Below are 22,088 nucleotides of genomic sequence, written 5' to 3'. Positions count from 1 at the left end.
TTTACGTATGTTATAAAAGGGTCCAGCGATGTTCTAGTAGCTTTTCTGATGCAGAAAATGTATTCAAGTTTACGAGGACTTGTAGTCCTGCAGCTATTTCACTGTATCGACATCTATCTGTCACTTCAACATTAATGGTAACCTTTGCCAACTTGAAAATACACTGGGTGGGCGCTTATTGGGGCACGGGCGCTTATTGGAACGTATACGGTATCTTGCTTTTTTCTTTCATCTTGTTGTTGTCATCACCATCATCAATGTCATCATCACTAGTATCATCGTCAACATCAACATCATCATCATCATCATCATCATCATCATCATCATCATCCCAATACCATCTTCAGCATTACAATTGTCATCAATATCATCACCATCATTGTCATAATCATTGTCATCATCATCATTGTTATTCAGGGTCTGACTGCAAATCAGGACAGCCAACTAATTTCATCCAGTAATATCACTATAATCACGATGTGGTTGGTCGCATTGTTTTTCATGGTCTTCTTTGTTTTAGCCAATAGGTTTGGGGCCCGTATAATTAACAAGAAAATGTCACATTTTTAATATTATTTGTATCGGGTTGCTCAGTATAGTCAACACAAATGTACTATTCCCTAGGTGCAGCTGACATAACTGGAGTGGTGTGTTTGCAAATCCTGTCATCATACACACGACCAGTGGCGTAGCGTGGGTCATCATATGGGGGGGACCGACCATGATTGGGGGCACCAAGTCTGATTGGGCGGGCACAAGCCATTTTTTGGCCATTTTCCTATGGGATTTTTTAAAATTTCAGACCGATTGGGGGGCACATGCCCCTATGAATCTACACTACTGCACACGGCTGTCCAGACAGCCACATACACATTACCACATACAATTCGCAAAAACAAGATTAGATAGACAAAAAATCAGAAAATACAAATATAAATATTACTCAGAGGTAAACCAGAAGCTGTCCCAAATGTATGAATTATAGTCTTGTCTCATCATCTCAAAAATCTACAGGTCTGCTATGCCAGCATTGTTGAATATTTACTGGCCCGAAACGAAACCCACTAGCGTAGGGTCACCAGGCCATCATTTTGATGCAACCATGTTGTTATTGCCACACTACTGAGTACTGACTAGAGTGTTTCCTTAATTACTTTTCCTATATTATATATTAAACTTTGTGTTTATTAAGACAGTCAAAAAGCCAATATTTACCTCATTTTTATGTTATTCTATTTGACAGAGACAGGACGCCTTATGGCCAGATACTGTATTGCATTTAATACCATGCAAAGATTCAGCAAAATCACAGGAACAGAAACAGTGGAAGAACTGGTAATGTTTTTAGTTAAAGTGTGCAAGTTTCAAGACTTTCGAAGAGTGTAGCCATGTTTAGTAAAATATTGTATAACACATTACAAAACATGCATAAATTTAAGGTTGATCTTAATCCTGGAATTACGGAAAATTTGGGTCTCATAACTGCTAAATTGTTCCTCTAAAGTATAAAAAATAACCATGTTTAGAATGGAAAAGACTTGACAATTCCATCTGTGAGATCAAATTTGGTCAAAAATGCTCACTTTGGAGAAAATACCAACGTTTTTGGGCCATAAGTTTAGACAGTCAAGATGACCATACTTGGGTTCTCAAAATCATTTCTTTATGATTTCTCCTTCCTCTCTGGGAGGTTTTATAGTTTCACTGGTAAATCTAAGTGAAGGTGGGTGTCCTTTTTTTAACATCCTAGATCTTCATGTTGGCTGACTGCAAGGAGTTTGCTGATATACAGCTGAGAGTAAATGAAAGACGCACACTCAACATTCTAAACAAAGACAAGAATAGAGTGACAATCAGATACCCTATGAATGGGAAGATTAAGACTACACCTATGAAAGTCAATTGGTAAGTACAGGCTACAATCAAGGGTAAAACTCTTGCAGGGGGGAAATAAAACTGTCCATTCTGATGATGCCTGCTGACCATGATAGGCGAAACCGTCAATAGTGAGTTAAATTTTGGTTTTGTTTAAAAGAAATGATTTATATAGAGACTCAAGTAGCACTTTCAGGCACTTAAATTTATATTGGTCATAAATGGAAGAAAACTTGTTTAGAGAAGGAGTGCTATTTCAATTTTAAAAGTTCCAGTATTTTATTGTTTTTAGCAAAATGTGCAAAAATATATGTTCCAGATTAGCGAGCAAATTTACCTTATTTTGAACAGAAATAATTGCGAAGTCCGGAAATGTTTTTTTTTCGACAAATTTTGTATTTTTGGGTTAAGTTTTTCATATTCCATCAACTTATCCCCACCCAATTCAAAATCAAGAGCCCTACCCCCCCTGGACAGAGAGCATTGAGCCTCTAACTTGTGACTAATATTTGACCTTTTGTTGCAGCCTTATTCAAGCTACATTTGGATGTCTACCAATCCAGGACTTTCCACTCTCGCAGGATTGTGTCAAGATTTTCAGAGTTGGACAAAGAACAACAAGATGTAAGTTTGCCTATCAAAATACAGACCGCAAAAGAATTAAGGTGCCAGTTATTTTCATCCCTGTATATCCTAAACAAAGACATTACATATATGTCATAATTAGAACCAGCAGCCAATAGCTGCATCTTTTAGCTCAAATTTTTAACTCATTTCAAGGCAGATGCAAATTCAAAATGTGCAGGTTGCTCCATATTGGATGCTCTGTTGATTTATACACAAAATGTTCTTGAACAACAAAACTAGTGACATGCTTTTTTATTGAGTAGAACATTAAAACGCACAGCAAAAGGGTACATGTATTGGTTGTTAATTTTGACAAATCTGTTTTCATTTAGGATATACAGAGGTGAACATAACTGGTACCTTAATTCGTTTGCAGTCTGTACTTTATAATTAAAACCCCTCTCTAAAATGCCCCACTATTTTTAACCATAAATGCTGTAAAAATACCATAGAGTATCCATATTTTCAAACATTGATTGCCTATTTCACAATATCCATGTGTGTGAATTTGAAATAAATTTAACCTGAATCTGTGTGTCCAATGTTATTGACATTGTTTACAGTATTTACAGAAATTCCTTATTGTTTATGGATTACCCCAACACCCCCTGACAGTACTAGCAATGTTTTAATGGATATTAGTGCTGTAAAATTAACGTCCCCCCTTTTGAAAAAAAAAATCCGCAAGGACTTTAATTTGACAGAACACAGTTTTGATTGTGTTCTTCCTGTTTGCATTGATCAAGAACAAGTATAGTAGAGAGTTTTGTGTAGAAACATGACTTGGAAGTAAGGTCTTCACTTATTAGAACAAATGAGCACCTTAAGGGATGGCTACAAACCCAACCGCCATGTTTGTGAGGTGTGAAACAGTTGCTAATATGCGAAAACCTCTATCCATTAGGGATTTTTTTTTTTCCTAAAAAATGGCTGATTTGACAGTTTTTGACAATATTTTTCAAATCAGGACCTGTGTTTAGGGATTTTTTTCTCAAGTCGGCACCCATGTTTAGGGTTTTCTTGCAAAAAAGCGACCCAGTAGAGTGGCACATCCCCGTACACCTTACCATTGAGATATGAACTAGGGATCTTCATTGGCTATTCCAGTTGAAATCCATACACCCCCATGGAAGACATGACCAGCCTACACAGGTGGTGTAGATTTCAAATGGAGTCACCCATTCAGGTAACCCTATTTGAAATTCACACTCCCTGTGTGGGTCATGTCTTACATAGGGGGTGTATAAATTTAAAGTGGAATTGCCAGTAAGCCAATTTCAGCACGTCTTCAAATTTCTCTTCATAACACAGGTCTTATGGAGTTCTTACAGCAGCGTACCGACTTCAAAGCATACCTCAATGCTAGCATTATTGCCAAATGTTTCCGTGCAAGGCTATGGGAAAACTCAAAGTTTGTTGCTAGACAGATTGACAAGATTGGACCTGCCCTAGCTATGGCGCTAGTGAATGCTGGGATTGTGTCATTTCACAAAATAGAGGACACCAACCCAAGAGAACTTGAACTGGTATGTGTTTCTTTGTCTTAAGAAAATCAATATAGGTGTGCTCACTGGAATCTTTCCCAATTTTTGTGTCGCCTTAAAACATTGATCAAGGAGACACTATGGTATTCAGCAAGGTCCTTCAGTGGTGAGTGGTGTCCAACTGCTATTTTTGATTATTGCTTTAAAAAAAACTAGGCCATATGAGCGTTGCTCACACAGCTTGATCGGTGAGTGAAGTGCCGATGTGATGATGATGTGATTTAGTAAGTCAATCAGAACACCACTAATGTTCTAACAATCAAGCCCAAAGACTTGTACAGAGACTTTTTTAAGGTTATGCATTTAATTTTTGGAAAATACATTTACCAATATCTTTTATACCAAGTTATCAAAATGAACATAAAATATTGAAAATTATGAGCAAACTCATATCCTGTATCTATTCAAAAATTTTAATGCTTATTTTATTTATAGATTGTGAATAGACATCCACCATTTGGAAATCAGATCCAAGATGCAGTTATCCACCTGCCTAAATATGATGTCTCCATTGAACAGGTAGGTTCGGCGTTACGGTTATTCTGAAGGGTTGCCCTGAGGGGGCAAAGAAAAAATTCCTGGTAGGAATCATTTTGGCCATGTTCTACTGTGATAATTGCTGGCTGTGACTTTTGTGGCCCAAAATAAAGGTGAAATTTGGTGTTAACCAGACCAATTTGTGCCAAAGTAAAGGTGAAATTTTGTGTTTACAGGGCCCATTTTCCATTTTACACTTTGGGGTGTTAAAATTTTCTTTTTTGGGTTAGTTTTAGGGGGATTACAATTTTCTTTGGGGGATTGAGTTAGATAACCAACTCAGGGTGGTTCAACCCTTAACCCTCCTTCTGCAAAGACCACTGCCTCACAGTTGGCTTGTTCAGACCATCGCTTGTAAAGTCGCTTGTAACTACATTCGAATGTAAACTTGGATGTAGTGCCCATCTAAACGCATGCGCATGTTGCTACATGCAAGTTACAAGTGACCATTTTACAGGTAAGATATCTTACATGTAGCGAGCTACATTCGAATATAAGGCCAGTGTGAACAAGACTTGTATGTAAACTCGCATGTACGAGGGGCAGTCAGTATGTTTTAAGAGTTGTCTCGTGACGTCATTTATGGATTGTTTTCATGGCATTTCTCAATGATTACATAAATATTGTACCTTTGTCTTTCATACAACACATGTAAAAATTATATCATACACATTATTACGTAACAGCATTAGCATAAAATCAATAGTCTAGGGACACTGCCAAATCACGCAAAAAGGCGGGCCTTTTAAATTACAGAAAATACACGTGTTTACAATGTCCGAGAACAGCAAAAGTACAAGGTGCACATAGCTAGTTTTGGGCAGGAATAAACAGTAGGTCCTCAGTTTGCATTTGATAAAATATGAGACTTGTCATTAAACTTTGGTGGAAATGGGACGTCTGGAAACTTCAACAACTTTAGGGCTTGAATGGAAGCGAAATTATTCTGCAAAAATGGCGAAAATGAAAAAACAGTTATTACAAATTACATCAATTATCTAACAAAATTAAACATACTAAAATATAATGAGTGGTCACGTGTGAGAGCTAGTACTCAGTGCGATGATAACTGGTGCAAATCAAACAACAATCTGCGCATGCGTAGGTGGGATGACCGATACAACATGGTGGAAATGCACGAAAATTGCAAAATTCCATGTAAATAGGGCCTAAAATATTACAAAATGCTATGAAAATTGTAATTTAAATATTCATATGAATTTTTATGGATGATCTCAACCTGAACTGAACAGAAAAGTTTAAAAAATTAATTTCTCATTAAAACGATGGTCTCTCTCTTTGTACCACTACTTTTTGTATAAATGTAACAATGGTAGAATAACAGTTATATTTTAATCACGGATTCAAATATTTTCTAGGGAGACTCCCGTTTAAATGTTTAGAGATTAGTCAACAGAACTGGTAAAAAAATTTAAATTTCCACGTTTGCTATTTTTGGCAATATCAAGATTTTTAAAGAAAGAAAAGCCTTGTCTTTGTCAAAAATAAGACATATTTGACCACGCATTTTAAATAAACTAAAATCTTTCCAGCCCAACAAACATGATTTAATGAACTGGTAGTTTGTGTTCTATTACTGTTCCAAACAGCAGCATTCTGCATTCTTTAATTCCCGAGAAAATATAGAAAATACAACAATACCTCATTTCGGCCTCTTATTTCCCGTAACAAAAACGACTCAATTTCACCAGGTGACTCTAGACCATTGATTTTATGCTAATGCTGTTACGTAATCATGTGTGTGATATAATTTTTACATGTGTTGTTTGAAAGACAAAGGTACAGTGTTTATGTAATCATTGAGAAATGCCATGAAAACGATCCACAAATGACGTCACGAGTCAACTCTTAAAACATACTGACTGCCCCTCGTAAGCATGACCTTGATGACCCAATCCTATTCTGATTGTGCATAATCATGGCATAATTTACCAGTGAAGGTCACTCTTACTTTTGAGTTGGCTTACAAGTAAGTCCGGTGTGGACACACACTCACTTGTAGCATAATTTAATTGCTGGCTCGCTTGTAAGTTACATTCAAAAATAGGCTACCGTCTAAACACACCTTATGATTATGAGTGTCCATGAACTCCCTATAAAGCTGGTGCCTTATCCATATCAAACCATAGATGGTGTGGGGGTGGCAATATTAATATACAAATGTGATGCAATCAAGCCAAATGATTGAGTCATTTGTCAAACAAAATCAAAATTCAGTTTTCAATTTCATTTTATGTGTCATTTTTAGAGCTTTATTTCTTTGAAAACTCTTATAATGTTGCTCAGAACAATAAAATACAAAGGTAGTTGAAGACTATTCATAACCTCACAAACATGCGTGGGTGTGAACTGTGATCCAATCATGTTTTTATTATTTTTAAGCACACAGACCCAAATAGAGGTTATTAATAATTCATAATTGACCGAAAAGTTGCATATCGCTTTCTAATCCGCAAACAAGCATGCATAATCACAGCGAGTAAACCTGCCCGGGAAACCTGCATACTTGTTGATTGCATATGACCTAAAATCAGACAGGACACAGTTCTTATAGTCTAATTAATGGCTTTATCTCGAAATCAATATTAACGACAAACAACTCATTTAGGTTGATATTTTTCACCCAATGCAGGTAAACAAGTACCAAGCAATGAGTGCCGAGGTCCTTGTGACAGTCAGTATCATGAATCAAGATACCTTATTGCAGAAACAAACGGCCAAGACTAACCATGGTTGTATGCTTATCATAGGGGACAGATAATCACATTGTTGCCAAACAGAGAATAATGTAAGTTATTGTGCCTTACTCATAACCTCCGCCTGTTACACCACAAGTGTATCCTAATCAAAGTGCTTGTTAGATGATGTATGCACACAGACGCAGATGTTTATGGATCTTGTCACTTCCATGTGTGACGTAGCGGCATATTTTTTATTTGGATTGGCATATTTGGGGGAGTGTGTTGCACCGGCTCCCAACACACCCCAAATTCACCAACAGGCAAATCCCGGTGCTTTGTATGCAGAGAATTCTTGCATATTCACAAGGGCTGATCGTTTGATCGACTATGTCCAACAAATCATGCGTGTGTTGCATGCTTTAACGTTCACGCAAGAGGGCGGTGTGAATATTTACATTTTCGCAATAGACTGTAAAAACAAGGTTACCTATAGTACCTAAGGTACTATGTGCATAGAAGCTTTGTATGTCGCACTCCTTGGAATGATTAGCCCTCATTAGATGATGCTTAGACTTTATCAGTTGGTGAATGGTCTGTATCATGCTACCACAAAATGAGCGTAAAGTTGCAAGTTGGTAGTTGACTATTTGAGAAGATATCTTACACATTTCTTCCATTTCAATAATCTCTACTGATTTGCTATCCAGTGCATCATACCAACATGAGTCGATAGTGACAAAAGGTACATCAATGAACAGAGCACATCCAGAGATTGCAAATTATGTTTATTTCTTGACTATCGACCCATGTTTAGCCAATCTATACTCAACATGAAAACAAAGGGAATCTGTACAAAGTGATAGGATTGTTACTTGATGTGGGGGATGCATCATGTTACAAAAAAGGGTGATATATAAATAACACATTATGTTATGACTATCTGTCTGTCAATCTATAGGGATTCCCAGATACTGAAGTCTGGACCATGGACAAGAAGAATTGATGTAAAGAGAGCAACCAAAGGAGAAGAACTTAGTGTCAATCTCATCAGCCAAGAATATGGTAAGCAAATAGAATGTGTTACTCTTCTTTTCTCTTGTTTTGTCTTTTCTCTTCTCCTTCTCCCTCTCCCTCTCCCTCTCCCCTCCCTCCCCTCCCCCCCTCCTCTCTCTCTCCTCTCCTCTCCTCTCCTCCCTTCTTCCCCTCCCCCCTTCCCTTCCCTTCTCTCTTCCCATCTCCTTCTCCTTCTACATCTCCTTCTTCTTCTCCTTCTCCTTCTCCTTCTCCGTCTCCTTCTCCTTCTCCTTCTCCTTCTCCTTCTCCTTCTCCTTCTCCTCCTTCTCCTACTCCTTTCACTCCTTTCTCTTTCTCTCTTTATTGACTGACTGACTGACTGAAGTCACCCATTCAGGTAATGAATATTATCATGAATTCAACATAATACGAATGCCGAATGGTAAGTTATTCAGTCTTCCTACAAAGATAACACAAAATTAATAGAGGACAAAGGATTTAGTCGATTTATCTTATTCATTGTATCTAGTTGGTTTAGATGTACAGAGCTCCTATACACCATTCTACTCAGGACCAAAACATCTCAGAGCTTCATCAAGTGTAGAAGTACCAATCTCTACAGCAGCATCCAAATACAACACACCAAGCAGGCAGTCTATCAAATACGGCACCACTCCCGGACAGCATCAATCGCTTAGATTTGAATCACCAGTTGATGCAGGTGAGTGCAACAAACTTAACCCCATGAGAACTACCTGCTGATTGGCCAAAATGAATATTGTGTCCAATTTTGAACCAATCAAAGAGGGTATTAATAAGATCATCTGCAAATGCAAGTTTGACCATAAATAGTTTAAAGCCTAGTCATAATTGGCAATTGAAATGAGCATTTGAAGTTATCAACCAATCAGAAATGCTGTTAGATGACCAGTAGTATCCAGGGGGTTAACTCACCTTCACTCTTACATTTAGAGCCCAGGGGCCACTCATATTTCCAGTTGTATATTACCCACATTTAAGGACTGTTAAAAGTACCCAAAGCAAACAGGGTGTATGTAGGAATGAGGGTGCAGTTGTATTGGGACAAGGTGGGGGTATCTGCTAAAATTGTGTGTAGCAGCAACTTGATTTGATTTCCTGTTTTTGATATATAACACAAAAACTTAAATTTAGATGTAATATTTACATGTGGAAGCTTAGAGCTTATGAATCGTGAAATGCTTGCCAGTTAAGTTAGGAAATGTTTTCAGTGACTGCTCCCTGAATAAACCAATTTCTTTATCAACAATTTTATTATGCTTCTAAAGCAGATGGTCTACTCCCACATTGTGTACAATATGAAGTTCATACAACATTCTGTTGTTGAGTTATGAGATAAAAACTAAATTTTGATGAAATATTGTGCATTCGGCACAGACAATCCTGGAAAAAGGGTCTTTTGGTGTATCTCTGCCCCTGCTCCCCTAGTGGCGGCGCCATGGGGGGGCATGAGGGGGCAAATTACCTCAGTCAGAACTCTTGCCCGCCCCTTGTCCCCCAGTAAAACCCCAAATTACAAAAATGTCCCCTTTTTGCTGTAATTTTGCTCAACATTTGTTGATTCTGCCCCCCAAAAAAAAAAAAAAAAATTCACTTTGCCCCCTCAATGCCCCTGGGAATGCCCCCCGGAAAGAAATTCCTAGCGCCGCCACTGAGCTCCCCAATTCAATGTTGAAAGTACACATGTTGTCGGTAGGTCCCTGAGACCCTATCCATCATTGAAAGATGGGGAGTGGGGAAGGGTGAGATACAGGGAGAGTCTGTGCTTCACATACATTGAATGAATGTTTCACTTGCCTATCCAATTTTGATAGGGCAAATATTTCAATTGTTTGTTATACAAGTTTGGCAATTATTTTTGACATAAAATGTCATTGTTATAATTATATTCTAATACAGTATTATTTGTTTCAACAGCAAATAGATCACCAGATGAAATATCAGATTATTTCACCGGGCGTAAACCATGCAGTCATCGCTGCACAAACAAGGATACATGTGCTCATGAATGCTGCAAGTTTGGTGTGATTATCAAGCCACCTACAATGCCTAGAGGTTGGTAATTATTTGGTGTACCTGTCAGGCACCGTGGTGTAACTAGGATATTTTCAGGGGAGAGGGGCAAGGTGACTTTCAAAGAGAGGGGGAGGAATTTATTGGGCTATTTCAGTTGAAATTCATACACCCCTATAGAAGATTTAACTTTAATTATCAGGAAGTGTGAATTTTAAATGGGGTTACCTGAATGGGTGACTCTATTTGAAACCTACACCCCTATGTGAGAGATTAAGATCATGTCTTCCATATGGCTGTATTGATTTCAACTAGAATAGCTTATTGTATCTGGCAGGTACGTATAGTCACAAATTTGGGCAATCCCGACTTTTTGACCACCCGAGCTCTATAAGGACTAAATTTTCACTTTTGCATCAAGGTTTAGTTTTGCATCATTGTTAAACACTTCATTGTGCAGATAGTATCCATTTTCCAATACTTATACACACTGCCCACACAATAGAATGTGACAAAATGTGCTCAAAGACTACTAGTTCTCTTAATGCTCGAAAGATTGCTATCTTCAGAAGATAGCAATAAACTGATTATTGCTGTCTACTGAAGGAAACAATGTTGCCATCTACTGAAGATATAAACTGAATATTCCCCTCCACTGAAGATAGCAAACAATTGAATGCTACTGTCTGCTATATGCTCAAATTAACTAGGAATAAATAATCTAGGAAATATTTTACAAATATTGACTGCTATGAGGGGAGATGAGGGTCATAGTCTTGGTTTTGAGATCACCGTGGCCTATAATTTTAACCATGCCCCTAATAAAAAGCAGTCAATATTTGTTTTATATACCAAATCTTAAGATTCTTGTCATCTGCCTGATTAAAAGCATCGATTTTGGGAAGAGAAATTAATAGTTTCAATGCGAACGGCGCAGATTACAATCTGCGATTTCCCCCGTAATTATAGTGCACGAAAACATTAACGCTTGTGTAATATCATTTTAAGCTGGGAACAAAGCACACGCTGAACTATGCCCGGGGGAATAGTTACTTTTGCAGGCATAGTCAAAACTAGCTTTTAACCAATCAGATGGCGGGAATCTTTAGATGAGGTATATAAACTTTTCTAAGACACCTGTAATTTTCATAAAAAATTTTATTCAGAAGAATAGCGAAGGTTTACATGTATGAGACAATGTCAGAACAATCATTTTCAGAAAAGTGTTTGAATCACATGTGAAATTTGCACCAAAGTACTGTTATATTCATCAGCAAGTGGAAGGATAACCCTTGACCTACATCCCTGGGATTTTTTTCAGGCACGCCCACTATATCCTTATATGGTATGTGAAACTAAAAATATGATTGGATGGTGGGAACATATGTGAAGGACGTCATATGTAAATGACTTTCCTGACCGAATTACCCGAGTAATTGTGCACACACACAGCATGCGTGATTATCGATTAATTTGCTCCTCTGTTTTTTTTGCTGTTGTCTAAATTAATAGATGCAAATGCAAGAAACTACATTAAGAGCATCTGTTATCTTGCATTTCCTTGTTTATTTATTTGTTTCTTACAATCTAAAAATGATGATGCCAATTTTCTGTTATATCTCGGGATTTTTTATTCACGTTTTTCCATCAGGTTATAGAAACACAAATTGATCATGCAACATTCGCTTTGACATAGAGATGAATGGGTGTCGCTATGCAAATTATATTAATATTTGAAATATATCTGTTTGTTTACACCAGGATTTATGTTTAGCCTGGTTGGTTGTGAAAGTTTAATTTGGTAAATGAGCAATTTTAACCTTATATATCTTAGGTGGTCCAAAAGTCGGAATCACCCAAATTTGAGATTGGTCTGATCACCAATATAATGATATTGAGTGCAAAGTGTAAGCACAAATGAATTGGGCAATGAATGGGGGTTCCTGGTGGGTCAGTTATATTAAACTATAATCCATTCTAGAGGGTCAAATTGAAATTGTGGGTTGGGGGAAAAATCCAGAAAATTTGGCCCATGATAATGGGGTTTTTACATATTTTTTATTCTTATCTATAATTTCAGGAGATGACAAGAGCAAAAAAACTTCACTACCCCAGCTACAGCTGCAAAGTACTGCAACACGAGGGCATCAAGATATCAGCAGTACGAATGGCAAATTGGATGGTTATATCTCACAGTTACATGCAAAGACACATGGTATGCCATCAACACCTGCAGCTCTCAAAAGAATAAAGGTTAGTTCTAGAAAGCGGCTGAAAATATTTTGGATCAAGAAATGATTGAAAACTGACTCTATACTTTGTTTAACTTATAATTGGCGACAACTATTCAATATTTGAGACTTAAATAAAGTCAATAAAGTCCCTGCGTACACTCTTGTAAATTAACATAAGCGCGCGCCAGTCACACATTACTCAAAGCGCAACTAGTACAGGTGCTTCACGCTGATTGTATACCAATCCACAAGTATGATTGCAGTAAAGTTGTTTTCTTTAAACTTCCGTGGTCGGGGTACGCGCTGGTGAATTGCGATCGCGTAAAAGTGACAAGGCCGCCTAATACGCACCGAACAGACAACCAATGGGTCAACCGACTTGTTGTCAAGTGCATTGATCAGCCAATCAGCGTGATTGCTTATTTTTTCTGTGTGTACGCTCGTAGACGCTTGGCGCACAGCTCGGACCACGGAAGTTTAAAGAAATTAACTTTAGTGTAACTCATTACTCAGGGTCTTTCTTTTTATTTTCCTACTTTATTAATGGCCACCGCTTATTAATTTCAGAGAATAGCAGGAAATTGAGAGGCAGCCTTTCTTATGCCAAGAATGGGTTGGTCTTATGCCTAGTCAGAGAATAAACAATAGGAATACTTGCTTTTACTATCCTCTACCGTGTGACAACAGGCAGGTCCACTGGATATTTTGAAAATTGAGCCGCATCCACTACAATAAAATATTGGACCTACTTGAGGATAATAGAAAGAAAAATTCATATCATTTATTCTCATTCTTAGTCAGTTGAATATTATTTTATTCAGTTGAATATTATTTTAATAATTATAAACTATTTTATTTGAATTATATTGAAACAGATTATAGAGAGGTAAATAAGTACAAGACAAACTACGTTTGAAACAGATATGAATAGAAGTTGATGTTAATAAAGAAACATAATATTGATTGATTGATGAATTGATCCCAAAGGCAAATCAAGATGACAAGGGGGACGTCAACTTACAGAAATTTGCTTACACTCCAAGAGAATCTCTACTACGATCAAATCAACCACCTGCTACATCACTAAGTGTGACCACGCCCAAGATACCAGCCACGCCTTCTGGTAGAGGTTGGGAACACCTGGATCTCTATCATCAGCAAAGACATCAACAGCAGTTCCATGAGGAGGAGAATTTTGACGTTGATGGTAAGTCCCAGCAGCGTAGCAGGGTCACTGAGCCAAGGGAGGAAAATTTCCAAATCGTCCTGCTGACCTGCTTATAGATGTATTTATCAGGACAAATCTGCACAAAGCTTGTAAAAAATTTGTAATATTAACGCTAAAATGGGTCAATATTAGGACAATTTTGGCATAAAACTGGACCAAAGTAAGATGGAAATTACGACCTTTGGTCAATTTTGTTACAGTATTTTGAGCCAGGAGGGACAACTTCCACCTCCCCCAGTTGGTATGTCCCTTATGTGGGAGAATTGAACTAAGACCGATAGCCTATGTCACATAATGTTAATGCTCTGTGTGCTAGCCATAGGCTTTAAAAAAATCATCCCAAGTTTTGAGATATTTTCTCAAAATATCAAAAGCTATTTTAAGAACCACTGAACCAATTCTAGGCTTGTTTGTACTCATTTTAAAGGATATCTCTGGCAATCACAACATTATGACTTATATGTTAGAAAAATAATTTTCAATCATTTAATCACATGATTTTATTCAAAACAAACTCATATTGACCATACCTCATATTGACCACCATTGATTTGATAATTAATTTTCTATTATATAAGGCATAATGTTGTGATTGCAGGAGTCATCCTTTAATGTATTTTTCAAGCTGATTCCAAATATGGTCATGAAAATTTACAATTCTGAAATTGTTTGGTTAATTTTTTTTAAATTTGTCGTCTGCAGAGTCCAAAAAGAACCCTGCAGTTGACACCAGCATAAACAGAAGTAAGGAGTGTGCTGAGCATGATCCAGACATTGACATAGAGCAGTGTGATAATATCTTGCCTACGTTTGATGTTGATTGGAGTGACATATTACAAGGTGAAGGGGATGCGCACATAGACCAACAAGGTATGTTACTCTAACAATGGGCTATTCCAGTTAAGATCCATACACCTCCAATGGAAGACATGATCTTAATCTCTTACACAGGGGGTGTAGATTTCAGATGGAGTAACCCATTTAGGAATCCCATTTCAAATTCACACTCCCTGCATGGAAGGTTTATTGGATCAGAAATAAGAACCTTTGATTGATTTTATTCTACCGATCCTGTTGAATTTGTTCCACCAGGTTAATGTCATGTGTTCCATAAAGGGGTATATGGATTTCAACTGGAATAGCCCAATGCTTTTCTCCTTATGTACCACAAGAGTGAGCCAGAACTGAGATCCTGTGCTCGGGGGGCTGACAGGAAAAAGGTGGTATGCAGTATGTGAGTTGGTCAAGGGTCTCATTTTCAGGCTCTCTGGCAGTTCCAAAAGCCTCCAGTTACAGATCGTGTATCTGGACCATATAGAGATCCCAACCCAAATCTACACCTGTTTATTATTTGTTTTGTTTCATCAGAAGAGTGTAGATCGCAGGGCAACAACATCATCCAACAGCAAAATGTGAGCATGTCATCATTTAGGCATCAGGGCAAGGTTTTTGCCTGGAAATCACCCGTAAGAGACAAAACATCTAGAGTTCAACCCCCAGCTTCATCCTTTGTAGCTGTAGATGGAGATAGTGATGATGACAGAAGGAATACTTCAATTAGTAATACAAGGTATGTCATTCCATCATCACTTATCATCTGAGCAGTGTTCGAAATAAGCACCCTCTTGTCCTCTTGTCCAAAAATCACTGGGGACAACCATATTGAGCTATGTACTTATCCCCTGGACAACCACTATATTTTACCTCCAAAATCATTATTTGTAAAATATAAAACTTGACATTAAATTTTGACTTTGGACTTCATGTTTGATTGTAATATTTGAATGACACATTTTGGGGACAACCAAAATGTTTTGAGGACAAGCAGAATTTATGCTTTAGTTATCCTCGGGACAACCTCCATATTTTCTTTATTTCGGACACTGCATCTGAGCATTTTCCCCTGCAAATCTATTCAATGATGCTTAGAATCCTTTATCTAATTTTTTACATTTTCAGAACGAAAGAAGAGCAATCTTATAGCAAGAGTGACTTCACATCAGCAAGACATGTGATGCTAAACCAGATGTCTAGTATGCCCAGAACAAACCAAGCGTCATCACAGAAGATGCTACCATCGTCATACCAGAAGATGCAACCATCATCATCATCACAGAAGATGCCTGCATCATACCAGAAGATCAACATGCCCAGATCAAACCAAGCATCATTACAGAAGATGCCACCATCATCTTATCAACAGATGCCTGCATCATACCAGAAGATACCTGCATCATCCTACCAACCACTTTATACTCAGCCTCAGAAGATGTCTTCATCTCACTATGGACATCAGGGTCAGGTAAGCTGTCTAATATATTTGTATAGGATATTTTTGCAGGGTTGCGGAATTTCCAAAATGTAGACCCCCCCCCCATGCTTACATGCATCCCAACCTGCATTTTTCAGGCTATTTTGAATTATCATGAAAAGTGGTCTCTTTGTTAACTTATATTTGTAATTTGGACCTTCTTTAATTTAATACTATAATTTTCATTATTCATTTTCAGCTACCTTCCTACCAAACATCCTATCCTCAATACTCCAAACCTGACATGCCTTTGTCAGTGAGCCAGCAATGGAACACATCAACACCAAGAGAGAGCCCAGAAATCTTAAGTGTTAACAGCTCACCAATGAGTCTAAAGTCTCCTGCAGTGATAGTGCTTTCTGATGATGGTGGTGATGTAGAGAGTGTACATAGTGCAGGGTTTAGTGTCGTATCAAGCATGTCTAGTCCAGATGATATGTTGATGAAATCTGTGGAAGCTGAAGAAGCTAAATATAGTCAGGAGCAGGTAAGATTATTTTCTCAAATGATGGCATGTAGGAATGATATTTTGCATGCTTAAACATTTTTTGATTTGATTTGTATTGAGCTAAATTTCTATTCTGCTCTTCTTAGTGTGCATTTATGAATTTGTCAGGATTTTTTTCTGGGGGCAAAATTTGAAAATATGCTTAAAAAATGGTCAATTTTCCCCCAAAGTAGTAGGTTTTTTAGTGATTTATTTTTCTGACTAGGGAGGATGCAAATGCCCCACTATGGCAACACCACTCATCAAACATGATAAACTTAACTCTGTTTTAGCATGTTCAAAAAATGATTGAATATAACTTCCATAACAAAAATCCCATGATATATATTTGAATGTAACATTAATCAATGCCAAATATAGTGTCACCAAGAGTGGACCGAAACGTCGTAATGTTCAACTACTGATCATACGCACAAATTTGCTACACATTCAATTTTCAAGAAAGCACACGGACTGTCTTTTGGTATTCGCAGGAGGCTTTAAATAACTCTTCTGGTCAGTCGTTCTGGAGCCTCCAAGGAGAGCTGTTTAGAGCATTTACAATAGAATGTAAAGGAGCGAATGGTCAATTAAGGAGAGCTACAAATCACTCTCCTATATCAGATTTAAGGAGAGCAGTAGAGAGCGATTGATCTCGCTCTCATCAAAAGGCAGTCCCTGAAAGCATGGCGATATTGTAGTAGGGAGAATGTAATGTTAGTATCATATTTATCATATTATACTTCACCACACATTTGGTAGTAATGTAGATGCATATTTTCCCTATTGAATCACACATGTAAAGTTTGTCACTCAAAGCCTACACGCATGTTTGTAAGGAATGTCTATCTTCACGCTTAAGGTACAAAAAGCATTGATATTGCTACCAAACTTAAGGTAAACCAAAGTATAGCAGTTGCATTGCTAGCAGTTGCATTGCTAGCAGTGGCGGCGCCAGGATTTTTTTGAGGCAGGAGGGAAATGAATTTCTACAAATTTAGCGCAAAATTGCTGTGAAAGCATGGATTAAGGTTACGGAGGGTGAAAATTCCACTCAACTTGTCTTTTGTTTTTTAATTTTTATTTATGAAGTATATGTATATATTAAACATCTCAGAGATGTAGATTGAAAAAATTGTATCAACAAAGTATTTTTGAAATTATTTTTGTGTATCAATATTTGCTCTAGATATCCCACAGCACTAATTCATTTTTAAAGACAGTTCTTGTTTTAAGGGGACACTACACTAAATCCTTCCGCATTTGGTGTAACTCATGGAAGAAAGAGAAGGTGTGAGGGGCTATAATTTTCTTTGGAAGGGGGAATCCCAAATATACATGGGGGGCCCGTGGGTTAGATTTTAAAAGGTATGCCAACATTTCCTGTCATCCTCCCCTGGCCCTGCTCTCGGCCAGCCTAACTTTGCCAATGTGGAAACTTTAAATGGCCTAGATATTATGATGCAGATTTGAATGTTTCTGTAGTGTTTCCTAAGCCTTATAAAGATGCACTGTAAATGTTTGCCAAAACTGCTCCCCTCCCCATTCTACCCTCCCCAGGACTCATAATTATTATGCACCTAGTTACTTTATTGTATTTTCACATGTATTTCAATGGGACATTTATTTAGTGATGTGCCCCTTATAGTGATTATTATTCCAGCGCATGAACTGGCAACCCTATCATTTTCATTTGATTGCTAAAATCACTGAAGCATATACACAGTGGAGCATGAGTATTCAACCAGCACTATACTAGACAAAATCAATAAAATAAGTACTATCACCTTGGCCCTGGCAACATTAACTAGCATTGTAAACAAGTTAGCACATGGTTTGAACATGATATTGATAGTGTGGAAGTTTTGGCAGAAATTTGTCAATTTCTGCAAGTTTTGTGAAAATCAATTGATACTTCCCATGCAGTAAGGATTATCAGTAGTAATACAGGAGCACTGCACCTGGAATATTATGGGATTGTGAATTGATACTGTGAAATAGCAGAAAATGTGAGTACTTGAAACTAAATGTGTGGATATCTCAGAACTCCATTTTGGACCATTTGGCCTGATATGCTGAGATGAAATAAATTATTTTTAATGTTTCACGTAGCTGATTCATAAAATTTTGATATGCATGTGTTAGCTGATACTTCAAAGAAATAATGTAGGGAATAATTGTGTCAATATATTGGCACACTAAATTAATATTGTTGTTGCAAAAAAGACGACATTTACCCCATCATTTTCATTGACATTCTGTGAACATGTAAGCTTACTGTTTTAAATCAGGAGGACCTATCGAAAGAATAAATAGGTACATTATTTCATTGGTTTGTTTGTAACACATATGCTTAAATCGCAATGAAATCGGACCCTCTCCCCATATTTTCCTGGCCTCTTTCCCAAAAAACCTCATGCTCATGAAATTGAACACAAATTGAAACACTTACAAAGTACATTTGTGTATGAGCTATGACGTTAAAAGTATTACAATAATAATCATTAGAGTGTCAACTTTAAGATGAAGTATGATTTTTAGGCCTGCCATGTTTATTTTTTGAAAAACAAAATATTTGAGGTGGCTACGTGCAGCCATTTTGCCTACACAAAATGTCAAAATCCTGTATATTATTATTTTTATTATCATTATACAACCCCATCTCATCTTGTAGCTAAGCCCTGGCATGATGTCATCTAGATTTAGCAGGTGTTGGAAGTTCCTCTTTCCACACCAATCAGTCTAATTCATGTAAAACCGCATCTCAATATTTTTTACAGCTAAGTCCTGACATGATACCCTCTAGATGTAGCCGACTCTCAATCAGCCATGATGTATCTGCCAAACGGCCTTCTTCAATTCTAAGTCAAACTACCATGGGGAAAGATCAAACTAAAGCTAAGTCATTTTTCACAACAGAGACCAGCAGGTAAGTTGTTTTAAGGGGTGTGTGTGGGGGTGTATTGAGCTTACATTAGGAGCTGTGCAATGAGTATGAGTCTCAAGGAGGGTAACATTTCCAAAGGGATGTCAAATATACCCCCCCCCACATCTTTGCACCTGCCAGATTTTTAAGAACCTAATTTGCATGTCTTAAAATTGTCCAGATATATATTGCGAATAATGTAAATATTTTAACATTTCCATCAGGTGCTACAGAAATGGATTGCACCACCCACTCGTTCAAGCAATTTATTTATTCATCAGAAAAAAATATATAATACTTGGGCTTACAAGTGTATCTTTCAATCAATCAATCAATCAAATGTATTTCCATCAAAAATTAAAACATACAAATAACAAACATGATAAAAACGATGGAGGAGACACAACTAGAAGCAAAAGCCTGTAAAATGTTGTGCCCCCTGAAACACTTAAAGGGCCTAAATATATAAAAACAGGTACACAAAATGAAAAAATACAATATACCAAGCCTGAAAGGAAAAAAGATAATACACTTGATTTCTCACCTCACACTCACACCAGGCACACTCCACCACAAAAAATGTCATAGGCATGTAATAAAAAGGTATACACATAAAAATAAATTTATATGTGTAAAACATTTATTTATATCAAATTCAGTAGTATTAACCAAATGTTACCATATCAATGAATTCTACTTGTAAATATCAAAAACAGATTTCAAGTTTGACTTAAAATGGCTTTCCAAAAGGAATATGAGCCGACAAACTTTTCCAAAATTTTAAGGAAATGAAATTTGGAAGATGTTTGATATTCTTGAATTTTCATAAAGACTCAAACTTTAGCATTCATGTTTCTTAAAACATCAAATTTTGTTATAATTGTGCATGATATGAACTTGAGTTCAAACATGTAGGGCCTACACATGTAGTAAATTTTGTACACAGGACATGAGAGTAGCATGTGTGTTATAAAATGGGAAAATTGTCAAGTTGGATTGTTATACAGCACAGGAAATTAAATTGTGTACCTATTGTTAGGGAAGGCTTGAAATCGGTTAAGGCTTATAGGCAAAATATCTTATTCTCGATCATGAGAGGATGTACCTTCTCAGTCCTTCTGTCTACCATTGTGTCAGCATACTTTTTGTGGAACAACACGATTTGTCAATTTTCAAAAGATGTGCTCAGTTGCGCCATAAGTGTGTGGTCTTTATAAATATCTGTGCGTACCCAAGTTGGCTTTCATGATGGAGGGTATTTTAAACTGCATTCTATCACCCGTGTTACACGTAGACAAAAGAATGATGACAGTTTACAACACAAAAGAATCTAACATCGAATTTTAAGCGGCTTTAATCCACCCAATTGGGCAGTCACAACACCAGTTTGGTGCTGCGGGGACCCAGTCATGGCCGACCAAATCCTGACCATGACTTGGCTCGTTGGATTCGTCTATTGTACCTGAATACTTGAGCCTTACAAAAATAACAGTGTGACCATTATGAAAACTTGATGTCTTTGTAAATTAATCAATTGTGCTGGAAGACATGATCTTAATCTCTCACAAAGGTGGTGAGGATTTCAAATGGAGTCATCTATTCAGTTAACCCCATTTGAAAAATATGCACAGGAGGTAAGGTCAAGCCGTCCTTAGTGGGTGTATAGATTTCAACTGGAATAGCCCATTTGATTACATTTAGACATATCATTTCACTGCAAAGACATTGATAAACTAATCTTCTTGTTTGTTTATTAACTTTTAACTTTGCAGAATAACAGAAAGTGAAGATGTGCATCAAACCTTTGACAGCATATTCCAAGGAATATTCTAAATATACAAGTATTAGCTGAACAGTTAGAGTGGATGAAAACAACTGAGAAACATGAATGAAAAATCAGTACACCATTTCTCAGAGTAGATATTTTACACTTCCCATAATGCATTTCTTCCATTTTAAATTTCTGTACTAATTTGGTATCTAGTGACACGTGGGTCAATAGTGACAAAAAGTACCTGAATGATCAGAGCACTGCCACATCCAGATCTTGCAGAATGTGTTTATTTCTTAACTATCAACACATGTTTAGCCAGTCTATTCTCAACATGAATATAAAGGGAACAATTATTATAATTGGGTTGTCATTAGATGTAGTGAGGTGATGCATCATGTTGCAAAGGATTATGGGAAGGGTAAGATATCTTCTCTGGCCATTTGTGAAGGTGATAAAAACACAATCTGCCTGAAAGTTAGCTTTGCTAGGCAATACAATTGTCATAAAATGTGAGCATTTATAGGTTTCCAAAATAATTTCAACGTATGTTGTTTGAAGTTGAGTTTCAAGATATATTTCAAATAATGATATAATACCAATGTAAATACAATGTAAAGTAATATATTATCTATACCTTGATGTTTGACAATTTTAATGTTATATTATATGTATAATTATACATAATAAGGTGATAACAAAAACACCCTATTTTACAGGCCTGACTGACCAAGATTTTTTTAAATTTTGCTAAAATCATGCAAAATCAGCCATTTTTTG

At 37.0% G+C, this 22,088-nt stretch overlaps 2 protein-coding genes across 2 annotated transcripts in view; both read left to right on the top strand.

Annotated features, from left to right (window-relative positions):
* Nucleotides 1-15,828, top strand: part of LOC140143635 (probable ATP-dependent DNA helicase HFM1) — a 62,019-nt gene extending 46,191 nt beyond the window's left edge. The window contains 15 exon segments of the mRNA XM_072165450.1: nucleotides 1,244-1,335; nucleotides 1,751-1,905; nucleotides 2,402-2,499; nucleotides 3,814-4,028; nucleotides 4,482-4,565; nucleotides 7,237-7,358; nucleotides 7,360-7,392; nucleotides 8,244-8,347; nucleotides 8,829-9,020; nucleotides 10,256-10,393; nucleotides 12,432-12,604; nucleotides 13,573-13,792; nucleotides 14,516-14,683; nucleotides 15,182-15,373; nucleotides 15,773-15,828. Of these exon segments, the coding sequence (XP_072021551.1) occupies nucleotides 1,244-1,335; nucleotides 1,751-1,905; nucleotides 2,402-2,499; nucleotides 3,814-4,028; nucleotides 4,482-4,565; nucleotides 7,237-7,358; nucleotides 7,360-7,392; nucleotides 8,244-8,347; nucleotides 8,829-9,020; nucleotides 10,256-10,393; nucleotides 12,432-12,604; nucleotides 13,573-13,792; nucleotides 14,516-14,683; nucleotides 15,182-15,373; nucleotides 15,773-15,828 (2,042 nt within the window).
* Nucleotides 15,829-15,855: 27 nt separating this feature from the next.
* Nucleotides 15,856-21,782, top strand: LOC140143691 (uncharacterized). The gene is made up of 4 exons (XM_072165506.1): nucleotides 15,856-16,115; nucleotides 16,324-16,611; nucleotides 19,392-19,540; nucleotides 21,310-21,782. The coding sequence occupies exons 1-4, from the start codon at nucleotides 15,882-15,884 to the stop codon at nucleotides 21,368-21,370; spliced, it is 732 nt and encodes a 243-aa protein (XP_072021607.1). The 5' UTR covers nucleotides 15,856-15,881; the 3' UTR covers nucleotides 21,371-21,782.
* Nucleotides 21,783-22,088: the final 306 nt, after the last annotated feature.

The sequence above is a fragment of the Amphiura filiformis genome, unplaced genomic scaffold, assembly GCF_039555335.1.
Source record: "Amphiura filiformis unplaced genomic scaffold, Afil_fr2py scaffold_25, whole genome shotgun sequence".
Classification (NCBI taxonomy): Eukaryota; Metazoa; Echinodermata; class Ophiuroidea; order Amphilepidida; family Amphiuridae; genus Amphiura; species Amphiura filiformis.
Note: the sequence above shows the minus strand (reverse complement) of the source record. Positions and strands in the feature narration are given on the sequence as shown.